Source organism: Mus musculus, chromosome 10, assembly GCF_000001635.26.
Source record: "Mus musculus strain C57BL/6J chromosome 10, GRCm38.p6 C57BL/6J".
NCBI lineage: Eukaryota > Metazoa > Chordata > Mammalia > Rodentia > Muridae > Mus > Mus musculus.
The window spans coordinates 80,356,270-80,368,576 of NC_000076.6; the positions used below are offsets into that span (position 1 = coordinate 80,356,270).

At 55.9% G+C, this 12,307-nt stretch overlaps 1 protein-coding gene across 8 annotated transcripts; it reads left to right on the forward strand.

Annotated features, from left to right (window-relative positions):
* The first annotated feature begins 189 nt into the window (after nt 1-189).
* Plk5 (polo like kinase 5) lies at nt 190-9,220 on the forward strand. Of its 8 annotated transcripts, none has more exons than NM_183152.4 (15): nt 190-398; nt 1,715-1,822; nt 1,973-2,089; nt 2,506-2,647; nt 2,973-3,060; nt 3,141-3,236; nt 3,886-4,084; nt 4,171-4,297; nt 4,417-4,493; nt 4,853-4,925; nt 5,135-5,212; nt 6,740-6,896; nt 7,747-7,876; nt 7,954-8,064; nt 8,821-9,220. In NM_183152.4, exons 1-15 carry the CDS (start codon nt 294-296, stop codon nt 9,010-9,012), a joined length of 1,800 nt encoding a protein of 599 aa, NP_898975.2. In that variant the 5' UTR covers nt 190-293; the 3' UTR covers nt 9,013-9,220. The 8 variants fall into 8 exon arrangements, 7 of the variants coding, with proteins under 7 accessions (NP_898975.2, NP_001334053.1, XP_006513561.1 ...); NM_001347124.1 differs by having other exon boundaries at nt 2,518-2,647; XR_380383.1 differs by having other exon boundaries at nt 199-398; nt 2,479-2,647; nt 4,400-4,493.
* The last annotated feature ends 3,087 nt before the right edge of the window (nt 9,221-12,307 follow it).

Here is a 12,307-nt window from a genome sequence, read left to right on the forward strand (position 1 = left end):
CTCAGTTTCCCGGATGGGTGAACCAAGCGCTGTTAACAAGTCCCAAGAGGTGCAGGTCTGGGAGCGCGGCTGAACTAAGCCAGGTATCTGGCTCCCGGTTGGCTCCAGAGCACCTGCCACTCGGCTTCGGGTGCAGGCGGGACCCCACCGGCGTCCGGGCCCCGCCCCGCCCCGCCCCCACTCTCCAATAAGACCCGCTCCCGCTGCTCCCCGGCTCAGATCGGCAGCGCTGCAGGCAGCACTGGCTTGCGCAGTCCCCGCGCGCGCTGCGCACTCAGGCCCAACCTGCGCAGATGGAGCCCCGGTCCCGGCGGCGGCGGAGCCGCCAGCTTGTGGCCACCTTCCTGCGCGACCCAGGCTCGGGGCGCGTGTACCGGCGCGGGAAGCTGATCGGCAAGGTGGGAGTTCCCGCGTCCGTACACACACACACACGTACACAAACACACGCGCGCGCGAGTTCAAAGCGCGGGAACGGAGAGAGTTGAGGGGGCGGGGGTCTCGGGTAGGACGGGACCCCGCGCGCCATAGCTGGAGCCTTGGGTCCCCGGAGTTTGGGGTCCGGGCTGCGATGGCGAGGCGAGAACCGCACTTGGTGCTCTGTCTGAGGGCTGTGCGGAGCGTGTGCAGGGTGTGTGCGTTTCCCGCGTTAGCGCGGGCGCTGAGCATCCTCTGGGTGCACAGCTGGCGCTCCGCACGCAGTGGCGGGCTGTCATCTCCACGGTGGGCCCGCGGGGCTGTGGGTGCTGAGCTATGCGTGGGATCCGCGCTCTGCACCAGGCTCCCCTGCCTGGCTGTGGATGGGGATTGCTCCCTTAGTGGAAGAGTGCGCGGCTTGGGCTCAGGGGCTGTTTTGCGTTGTGTTCAGGTGTCTGAGTGATGTGTGTCTGGGTGTTGTGTATCCGGTGCACCTGGTTGCTGTGCTGTGTGTCTGGGTGTTGTTTGAAGGCATTCCCCTGTTAAACATTACATACTGTCTGGCTGCTGAGTGTCTGGGTGAAGCTGTGCATCTGGGTATTGTTTTGTGTGTCTGTGCTGGATCGGTGTTGTCATGAGTTTGTTTCTGGGTTTTGTGTGTCTGGGTATTTAGAGGCTGTATGCTGTGTGTCCAGATGTGTTTTGTATGGATGTATGGTGTGTGTGTGTGTGTGTGTGTTGGGTGTCTAAATGTTGTCGGTCTATGTGTTGTGTGTGTGTAGTTGTGTGTGTAAGCGCTGTGGGCAGGTGTCTGGCTGGGTTGTGTGGGAGCCTTCTGTATATGAGAGCTGTGTGTGGATGCCAAGTCGGGAGTGTTTGTAGGCGTGTGGAAGTGCCGCGAGGGGTGTGCTTGGGGGTGTGTCTGGGTGTTGTGTGTGTGGTTCTGTGCCTGGATACTGTATGTGGATACAGTGTGGGGTGCTGTGTTTGTAGGTGTATGTAAGTGGTTTATATGGGCGCTGTATATCTGGGTTCTGTGTGGATGCTCTGTGGGGTGTTGGGTGGATGTTATGTGTGTGGGGTTTGTGTTTCTGGGTGTCGTGAGTCCCTCACTGTCCTGTATAGGAGAGTACAAAGTCCTGCTCTGGCAAAGTCCGTGGGTCTCTTCTCTTTGGTGTGCAGCTAGGGTGTGGGGTGTTGGGGTGTGATCGCTGCAGTGTCTCTTCTTGGCTGAGTGTGTTGAAAGCCAGTGTCTCCAGGTGCGCTTCGCTGTCTACACCTTGCTTATTGTCCTCCGCAGGGAGCCTTCAGCCGCTGCTACAAGCTCACGGACATGTCCACCAGCGCTGTGTTCGCTCTTAAGGTGGTGCCAAGGGGCGGAGCGGGGCGGCTGCGCCTGCGCGGGAAGGTGAGACACACACACACACACACACACACACACACACACACACACCCCGTTACCCCCAGCAGACAGTTGCCCTGCTTCCCTCCCTGCGAGCGAGCCAGGCCTAGGGCCTGTCTCCTGCTCTGCAGCTGAGGATCCTTCATGGGGACACAGGTGGAGCGTGAGATCGCCCTGCACAGCCGCCTGCGCCACCGCAACATCGTGGCCTTCCACGCACACTTTGCTGACCGCGATCACGTGTACATGGTGCTGGAGTATTGTAGCCGCCAGGTGGCCGGATTGGGAAGGGGCCTGGTCAGCGGGGTGGGGCTTGGGGCAACGGGGCGGGGCTTGAGGACTGGGCGGGGCTTAGTTGGATGGGCGGGGCTTGATATGTTGGCACTGGGTCTGCTAAGCCAGGCAGTGTGGAGCAGTGTCCAGCACTCCCTGTTGCTTGAGGGGGTGTCTGGGTAGGGCAGGGGTCAGGTCACTGAGAGCCAGGCAGGAGGTCTCTTCCCTGTCCCACCTGTGCCTTTGCCTCCCTGTGACTATGTGTCTGCTTGTGCCCGTGCCATGTTCACTTGGATCCCTCTGTCCAGCCAATAGTGTCCCCTGTTCCCACATATGACCCTGTGTACCCACCTGGGTCTACACACCCTCAGCCCTGCTCTCCCACCCAGATCCACAACCCATCTAACAAGTACCAGGTCCCTCTACAGTCCTTGGCTCATGTGCTGAAAGTGCGGCGGACTCTGACAGAGCCTGAAGTGCGCTATTACCTTCGGGGCCTGGTCAGCGGCCTGCGCTACTTGCACCAACAACGCATCGTGCACAGGGACCTGAAACCCAGTAAGCATAAGGAAAGGACTTTCAGAGGGACTGGGAGGATGGTGAGGGGGATGGGAGGATGGTGAGAAGCTGGGAGGATGGGAGGATGGTGAGGTGCTGGGAGGATGGTGAGGGGGATGGGAGGATGGTGAGGGGCTGGGAGGATGGTGAGATGAATGGGAGGGAGGATGGCGAGGTGAATGGGAGGATGGTGAGGGGGATGGGAGGGTGGTGAGGGGAATGGGAGGATGGTGAGGGGGATGGGAGGATGGTGAGGGGGATGGGAGGGTGGTGAGGGGCTGGGAGGATGGTGCGGGGCTCATGCTGTGCTCCTCTTCATCTGCAGGTAATTTCTTCCTTAACAAGAACATGGAGGTTAAGATAGGTGACCTGGGGCTGGCTGCCCGTGTGGGGCCTGCTGGTCGCTGCCACAGGTGATTGAGAGGCTCTAGGTGGTCCTGAGTGGGTCCAGGCAGCCCGGGCCTTCCTGATTCTCCCATGATTCCCTCCCAAGGGTGCTCTGCGGGACTCCAAACTTCCAGGCACCTGAAGTGGTGTCCCGAAATGGACACTCGTGCAAATCTGACATCTGGGCTCTGGGATGCATCATGTAAGTGACAGTCTGGGGGACCCAGACTTGGGGAAGGTGGCAGGTGTGGGGTGGGCATGGACGGGTGGCAGGACAGGCTGTCCAAGTGAAACTAGATACGGGCAGGAAGAACAAACATGGACAGATGTGCACACACGGAGATCAGGTGCATATTAACTAGAGCTGGAACTTGCTATGTAGACCAGGCTAGCCTTGAATTCACAGAGATCTGCCTGCTTCTGCCTCCCCTGGGCTGAGATTAAAGATGCCACCACTGCATCCAGCTATGGGTCCAGGTCTTGGTCTGGGCTCCTACCTTGGTGCCAAGTGAGTTAAAGTGGGGCAGGGGCTTGGTTGGTCAGGCACTGGGCTGGCATGCATGAGAGCCCTGGATGCCATCCGCAGAACCAATGGGTGGGGTGGGCCAGTGCCCATCATCGTCCCAGCGCTGGACAGTGAGGGCAGAAGGATTAGGCATTCAAGCCTCAAAAACATTTTAAAGAGGTGTGTGCAGGGGAAAGTAGGGTGCAGGTGGGTGGGGTGCGTCTGAGATGGGGAACTGGGGTGCAGGGTGGGCTGCGTTTCGCCATGTGTATCAAGAAAACTGTGCACGTTCCCTGAACTCCCAGGAGTTCCTGCCTCATTCTTACCTTGGCCAACCTGGCCCCAGGTACACGGTGCTGACAGGCACGCCACCCTTTGCCGCGGCACCCTTGTCAGAGATGTACCAAAACATCCGTGACGGCCACTACCTCGAGCCTACTCACCTGTCGCCCAGCGCCCGCAGCCTCATTGCACGGCTCCTGGCACCGGACCCCGCCGAGCGGCCCAGCCTGGACCACTTACTGCAAGATGACTTCTTCAGTCAGGTAAGGATAGGTTCCCCAGGGTGGGCCCCCGAGGACCTAGGGTTCACCCAGATCCAAGGCTGACCCTGAGCCCACCAACTCCACAGGGCTTCACCCCGGAGCGGCTGCCTCCACATTCCTGCCACAGCCCACCTGTGTTTGCCTTTCCCCCACCTCTGGGCAGGTTGTTCCGGAAGGTGGGCCAGCTCCTGCTGACCCAGTGCCGGCCACCTTGTGAGTAGCTGTCCCTGGCTTGTCTGTGGTCGCTTCTCCATGGCCATGACAAGAGGATGGGGGAGGGGGTGGGCAGGAGATGTTGGCATTGGTGTCCCCCAGACCTGTGCCTCCCTCAGGTCCCTTTACCTCAAAAGAGGCCTCAGGCCCTGGAGAAGAGGGCACAGAACCAGACCACATGGAAGCCGGCAACGAGGCGAGTAATTCAGTGAACAGTCTGGAGAACTCTGAAAGGCCTCTGCGGCGTAGGCTTCCCTGCAGACTCGGACTGAAGCGTTCATCCATCCCATTTAAGGGACCCCAGACCATAGACCCTGCTGTCCCTCGAGTCACAGACTCAGCCCCTCACTGTGGATTCTAGACAGGCCTGTTCCAGCTTCTGTCCCTCCTATTCCCAGCCCTGCATTTTTGGGGTCCCTGCTGTGTGTCTTTCTGTAGCTGGCAGGTTTTGTCCAAAGAGAAAACCTGTTCTTAGTGTAAAGAGGGGTGGGTCCTGGGGGATCCCTGGGGTGGAAGCTGGGCCTCACCTCTGCTCTCTAAACCCCTCCCCATAAGGAAAGGGATCCTCTCTGCACCGAGGGCCGAATCCACCTCCTCACCCTTGGGACCCCGCGGACTGGCCTGGCGGGTGAGCAGCATCCTTGGCCAGTGTCAGATGCCTGTGACTGGGCCTTGCCTGTGTCCTGTCTGTGGCCTCAGTTTCTCCACCTGTAGAATGTGGTGCCTGTGAAATCAGGGTTTGATATGATTCGTGGATGCAAGTGCGGGGAACCAGGCTAACGGGAGGGCACCCCTTGCCAGGGCTGTCTGGGCACCTGCGTGACTCTGTCTCAACAGGCCCAAAAGGGAGCTTGGCTCTGCAGCTGGAAGTGGCAACCAGAAAACTGTTCCTCTGCTTGGACGCAGGACCTATGGGTAGGAAGCCACCCCAAAGTGCAAGACTGAGGCAGCCAGGAGGGGCCCTAAACCAGGCTTACTCCAGACCCAGCCCAGCCCAACCCAGCCCCACCTAGCCCAGACACAGCCCACAGACACAGACACACAGACACAGACACAGCACAGACACAGACACAGACACAGCACAGACACAGACACAGACACAGACACAGACACACAGACACAGCACAGACACAGACACAGACACAGACACAGACACAGACACAGACACAGTCACAGACACAGCACAGACACAGACACAGCACAGACACAGACACAGACACAGACACAGCACAGACACAGACACAGCACAGATACAGACACAGCACAGCACAGATACAGACACAGCACAGCACAGATACAGACACAGAAACAGACACAGACACAGACACAGACACAGACACAGCACAGACACAGACACAGACACAGACAGACACAGACACAGACAGCACAGACACAGACACAGACACAGACACAGACAGCACAGATACAGCACAGACACAGACACAGACACAGACACACAGACACAGCACAGACACAGACACAGCACAGACACAGACACAGACACAGACACAGACAGCACAGATACAGCACAGACACAGACACAGCACAGACACAGACACAGACACAGACACAGACACAGACAGACACAGACACAGACACAGACACAGACAGCACAGATACAGCACAGACACAGACACAGACAGACACAGACACAGACACAGACACAGACAGCACAGATACAGACACAGACACAGACACAGACACAGACACAGCACAGACACAGACACAGACACAGCACAGACACAGACACAGACACAGCACAGACACAGCACAGACACAGCACAGCACAGACACACAGACACAGACACAGACACACAGACACAGACACAGCACAGACACAGACACAGACACAGACACAGACAGCACAGATACAGACACAGACACAGACACAGCACAGCACAGACACAGACACAGCACAGCACAGACACAGCACAGACACAGACACAGCACAGACACAGACACAGCACAGACACAGACACAGCACAGACACAGACATAGACACACAGACACAGCACAGACACAGACACAGCACAGACACAGACACAGACAGACACACAGATACAGCACAGACAAAGACACAGCACAGACACAGACACAGACACAGCACAGACAGCACAGACAGCACAGACACAGCACAGACACAGACACAGCACAGGCACAGACACAGCCACAGCACAGCACAGACACAGCACAGACACAGCACAGACACAGCACAGCACAGACACAGACACACAGACACAGACACACAGACACAGACACAGACACAGCACAGACACAGACACACAGCACAGACACAGACACAGACAGACACAGACACAGACACAGGCACAGACACAGCACAGACACAGCACAGCACAGATACAGACACAGATACAGACACAGACACAGCACAGACACAGCTCTACACCCTGGCTCATCTTTTCTCTTTCTCCTTATGCACAGCTGGACAGGACCCCCCAGGGGAGCAGCGGCCTGTTCTCTGGGCTCCTAAGTGGGTGGATTACTCCCTCAAGTATGGCTTCGGCTACCAGCTGTCGGATGGGGGCAGTGGGGTGCTGTTTCGGGATGGCTCCCACATGGCCCTGCGCCCCCAAGGCGGGTAATTAGTGGGGCTCCCCTCCCCAGGGACCCATGCTTTACCCCGTCTCTTGATTAATTCCTCAGCTACATACAGGAGTCTGCCAGGCAGAGGGCACAGGGAAGCAAATGTTTTGTTTTTCAAGATAGTTTTTTCATGTAGCCCTGGCTAGCCCCAAACTCACAGGGATCGTCCTACCTCCAGAGTGCTGAGATTAAAGGCTTGGCCACCACCAACAGACTAGGCTCCTTTCTCTCTCTCTCTCTCTCTCTCTCTCTCTCTCTCTCTCTCTCTCTCCCCCTCTCTCTCTCTCTTTCTTTCTTTCTTCCCTTCCTTCCTTCCTTCCTTCCTTCCTTCCTTCCTTCCTTCCTCCTTTCTTTCTTTCTTCCTTCCTTCCTTCCTTTCTTTTTTTCGAGTGTATACCATCTCTCTTCAGGCACTCCAGAAGAGAGCATTAGATCCCATTACAGATGGTTGTGAGCCACCATACGGTTGCTGGGAATGGAACTCAAGACCTCTGGAAGAGCAGTCAGTGCTCTTAATCACTGAGCCACCTCTCAAGCTCCTATTCTTTTGTTGTTGTTGTTGTTGTTGTTATTGTTGTTGTTGTTGTTGGGGAGGGAACCCAGGGCTTAGTAAATCCTCCACCACTGAGCCCACCTCCCAGGCTCTGATATTTTTACCATAGTGGTTTTGGTGGGTGGGCACGGAGGAGGCTGGGCTGTCCAGGAGAGCAGTGGCCGTTTCCATGGAGACAGGAGAGGAGCCAGGATCTGGGGTGGCCAGGATCCTGACTGGCCAGGGCTATATGCAGGCACAGTGGTACTCAGGGTGCCCAGGACAGAGACTCATTCAAGTCCTTGATCACCAGCCATGTCTCCTACCAACCTGACCAAGGGACTCTCTGGACCTTCACCCTGAGGGACGTCCCCAGCCCACTTCGTGCCAAGCTGGCTGTCCTGCGGCTCTTTGCCTGCTATATGCAGCGGCGTCTGCGGGAGGTGAGGGCCTGGGGTGGGGGAGGGCCAGGAGAGGGAGGTGGGGACCTGAGAGACCCTTATCCAGCATGTCCCCGCAGGAGGGGACTGTGCCCATGCCTGCCACACCTGCCTCTCCTGACATCTCTCTGCTGAGCTTCATTGCTGACTCCCAGGCTATGGTCATGCTGTTTAGCAATGGGACAGTGCAGGTAAGTGACCAGAGCCAGCACTCAACTCCGAGAAGTGTAATACCCAGGGGTTGTATCCTGTGTCCTCAGGCAAACTACTGATGCCTGGTCTGGGAGCCAGACAGCAGATCTCACTGCTCTGAGGAATCCTGTGTTTCTGGGTAGAGTGGGAAGTGGGAAGGGCTGAGACCCAGAGGAGGACTGTCCTGGGTGGGACCTAAGGTACATGAACTCCTGGCAGAGGCCTTGGTTGACATTGAGGCTGTGCTGAGCTTATGCAAACATAAATAATAATGAAGACAGGAAATCCTTCTGATGAGAAGGCTCAGGAGCTCAGAACCATCCTGAGTCACATGAGACGGAGTCCATGGAAAACAAACACAAAGAACAAAAGAGAATAAAGAATGGGTTGCTATCATGGCTCAGTGGTAAAGGCACTTGCCTCCATGCCTGACACCCCGAGTTCAATCCCCAGGACCCACATGGTAGGAGAGAGCAGACTCCTGAATGTTGTACACTGACCTCTCTGTGTGCACCATGACAAAACCGTGTATGAGTGTACAAAAATTATTAAAATGCAAAAGGGGAGAAGGAGAGAGAGAGAATAGACAAAGGGGTGTGGATGAGACCCCGTTAGTGTGGGCCGGGCGAGGGTCCCAGTTGAATCTCTTTCTTTGCCCTTGACCCTGAGTCTGGACTCTTACCGGTGCCTATCTTGAGGATCAGCACTGGCGCTGACTGCTCATCTTGACCTTAGTGTCTCTCTCTCTCTCCTAGGTCAGCCTCAAAACCTCCCAAACCCAGCTGGTGCTAAGTGGGGAGGACGAGGACCTCCTGCTCACCCTCCAGGAGCCAGGGGGACCCGCTGTGGGCGTCTCCTACACACTCGATGTCCTGCGGAGCCATGGCTTCACCCTTGCAGTCCACCATCACCTGCGCCATGGCCTGCATCTGCTACAGAGTGTCTGAAGTCTGAGCAGACCTCTTCGTGCTGGCGTGGAGACCTGGGAACCTGGGATCTGTTTCTGTCTGTGTTAATGCGCTGCAGCCAGTGTTCATGGAGGGTTGACACAACGGGGCCACTGATGGGTAGGGGTCTTTGATTATTTATAGTATGACTATTCAAGCTAGAATTTTGTTGGATTTTCACTAAATAAAACAGAATCCTTTAAACTGGTGTCTGCTTCCTTTTTGTTTGCTTTAGCTTTCCTTATTTTACACGTGTATGTGGAGAGAATATCTTATGTCTGTATGGATGTAGCAACTGTCAAGATGTATAGCCAATACCTTAGGCAGGAAATAAAAGGTGGAGCATCGGGCAGCGGGGGGGGGGGGAATTTTGGGATAGAGAGAGATGGAAGATTTGCCCTGGGAAGATGTGAGGAGACAGATGCATGCCACCTGAGCACAGGTGACCAGCCATGTGGCTAAAATAATTGGGTTATCCAAGTCATGATCTACTCAGAGAAGAGTCTAGCTATGTGGCTAAGGTATTTGTAAATATATTTTGAGTCTGAGTCTTATTTCTGGGAGCCTGGGGCTGGGAGGAAGAACCAGCCCCAATTTCAACATGACTAAATTCTTGCATCTGGGCAGCACATGTGTGCCTAGCGTCTGTGGCGATCAAAAGAGGAGGTCAGCCTTCCAAGAGCTGGAATTACAGGCAGTTGTGAGTCACCACGAGGGTGCTGAGAATCGAATCTGCCTCCTCTGCAAAAGCAGTTGGTGCTCTCCACTGCGGAGCTGTCTATCCAGACCTTTCTTGTTTGTTAGGAGGCAGGGTATCCTCGTAGACCAGGCTAGCTAGAACAGAGGCCAGGAGTGGGACCATGTGAGTGAAATTAACAATAACAGAGGTTTACTTGAATGAAGGTCATTAGGGAAGGACTGTAGACCTTGGCAAGGTGAGACCTGGGCTGGGTCTAGGGACATAATGGCTGTCACCAAGGGATGTGCTTCTGTCACGGAGTGGGTGAGATGAGGACACTGTTCAGGGCCCAGGACACTTCACTGAGAACAACCTGTCACAGAGTCCCCAACTCCTTGGGGAACTGCAACTTAGACTTAATCTTTATTTTATTTTATTTCCGAGATAGGGTTTCTCTGTGTAGCCCTGGCTGTCCTGGAACTCACTTTGTAGACCATGCTGGCCTCAAACTCAGAGATCCTCCTGCCTCTGCCTCATGAGTGCTGGGATTAAAGGTGTGTGCCACCAAGCCCAGCAGGTTTTCTTATGCACTCTGGAGCACCTGCCCACAGGTGGCACTGCTCGTTGTGGACAGGACCCCCCTCCCCATCAATCATTAGTCAAGAAAATGCCCTGTAGACTTGCCCACAGAGCAATCTGATGGGATATTTTCTCAATTGAGAGTCCTTGATTCTGGCTTGTGTCAAGTTGGCAAAAACAAAAACCAAGAACCTATCAAGGACTGTCATAGCTCTGATTTCTACGGCTGTGAACAGACACCATGGCCACGACAACTTTTTATAAAGGAAGATATTTAACTGGGGCTGGCTTACAGTTTCAGAGGTTCAGTCCATTATTGTCATGGTGAGAAGCATGGCAGCATCTAGGCAGACCTGGAGCTGAGAGGAGGAGCTGGATCTTCAGGCAGCAGGAAGAGAGACACACTGGGTCTGGCTTATGTGACACACTTCTCCAACAAGGCCACACCTAGTACTGCCACTCCCTAGGAGGCCATTTTCATTCACACCACCACAAGGACAGATACAGTGCCTGAGGTCTGTAACCCCTGTGATACAACATGAGCTGGGGAGACCCCGGTGAGAGATTCAGTGGGCACACAAGCTCAGGGACCTGAGTCCACATTGCTATCCACACAATGCATGCCTGTCACCCGGGCACACGGGAGCTAAGGCCATTTCCAGGAGCTGCCACTACTGGCGAGGTACCTGTTATCCTCATGTCCTATCATGGAGTCCCATGGTGAGGTCACAGGAAAGGAGGCACTAGCCAGAGTGGGAACTGGGGCTGAGGGTGTGTTAGAATCACAAAAGGGCTGAGGCTGAGGGTGGAGGGGCTGAGGGTGGAGAGGCTGAGGATGGAGATGCTGAGGCTGAGGCTGAAGAAGCTGAGGCTGAGGCTAGAGATGCTGAGGCTGAGGCTGAGGCTGAAAAAGCTGAGGCTGAGGCTGGAGAGGCTGAGGCTGGAGAGGCTGAGGGTGGAGAGGCTGAGGCTAGAGAGGCCGAGGGTGGGTTGGGCTTGCTCCTCAGAGCCTTGCCTATCTAGATCCATCTTTTGGCTTTAGTGGGAGATCAACTGTTTGCAGATGTTGGGGGAGGAGAAAGAAAACTGCACCCACAGTCGCAGTCGTGGCCACTTCAAGTGAAGGTGGAAGGCGCTCCAGGCCTTAAGGTCAATCGTGACCACACGTGTTTCTGTGTATATACTGGACAGGAAGGCCTGCATTTGTGAGGCCTGGGTGAATTTTAAGAGACCCTGTAACTCAGGAGACAGGAAGTGTGTGGAGGAGTGCAGGGGACACATGCCCAGCCCAAGGAGTGTTGTAAATTTAAGTTTAATTTGCCCTTTACTCGACATCCCTTCACACACAGCGTCCTCCTCAGCTACATCCACCCGCCTCCTCCCCGGCACCAGCACCCACAACCCCCTCCTCCTTGCCAATTCTGAGTCACCTATTGTCCTCGTGTCCTGTCATGGAGTCCCATGAGTGGCCTTTCAAATCTCCACACACAGAGCACAGTGACTTCCAGGTCCGTTGGTGCCGCATGGGCCTCAAAGTCTTTTTCGTGTTCAAGGTCCATTCTGTGCTCCTGCTCCTCCTCCTGCCTGTGTTCCTGTTCCTCCTCCTGCCCCTGCTCCTGCCTGTGCTCCTGTTCCTCCTCCTTCTCCTCCTCCTCCTGCCCCTGCTCCTCCTGCCTGTGCTCCTGCTCCTCCTCCTGCTCCTCCTCCTGCTTGTGCTCCTGTTCCTCCTCCTGCCCCTGCTCCTCCTCCTGCTCGTGCTCCTCCTCCTGCCCCTGCTCCTGCCCCTGCTCCTCCTCCTGCTTCTTCTCCTGCTCCTGCTCCTCCTCCTGCTCCTGCTCCTCCTCCTCCTCCTGCTCCTGCTCCTCCTGCTCCTGCTCCTGCTCCTGCTCCTGCTCCTGCTCCTGCTCCTGCCCCTCCTCCTGCTCCTGCTCCTCCTCCTGCTCCTGCCCGTGCTCCTGCTCCTCCTCCTTCTTCTGCCCATGATCCTGCTTTTGTGCTCCAGCATGTGGGTGTGCACTGGTGAGCTCGTCCACTCAT

Coding starts and splice junctions, on each gene's coding strand:
- Plk5 (XM_006513498.1), top strand. CDS start 294: ATGGAGCCCCGGTCCCGGCGGCGGCGGAGCCGCCAGCTTGTGGCCACC. Junction 2,648..2,972: donor GCACAGGGACCTGAAACCCA/GTAAGCATAAGG, acceptor CTTCATCTGCAG/GTAATTTCTTCCTTAACAAG. Junction 4,085..4,170: donor AAGATGACTTCTTCAGTCAG/GTAAGGATAGGT, acceptor CCAACTCCACAG/GGCTTCACCCCGGAGCGGCT.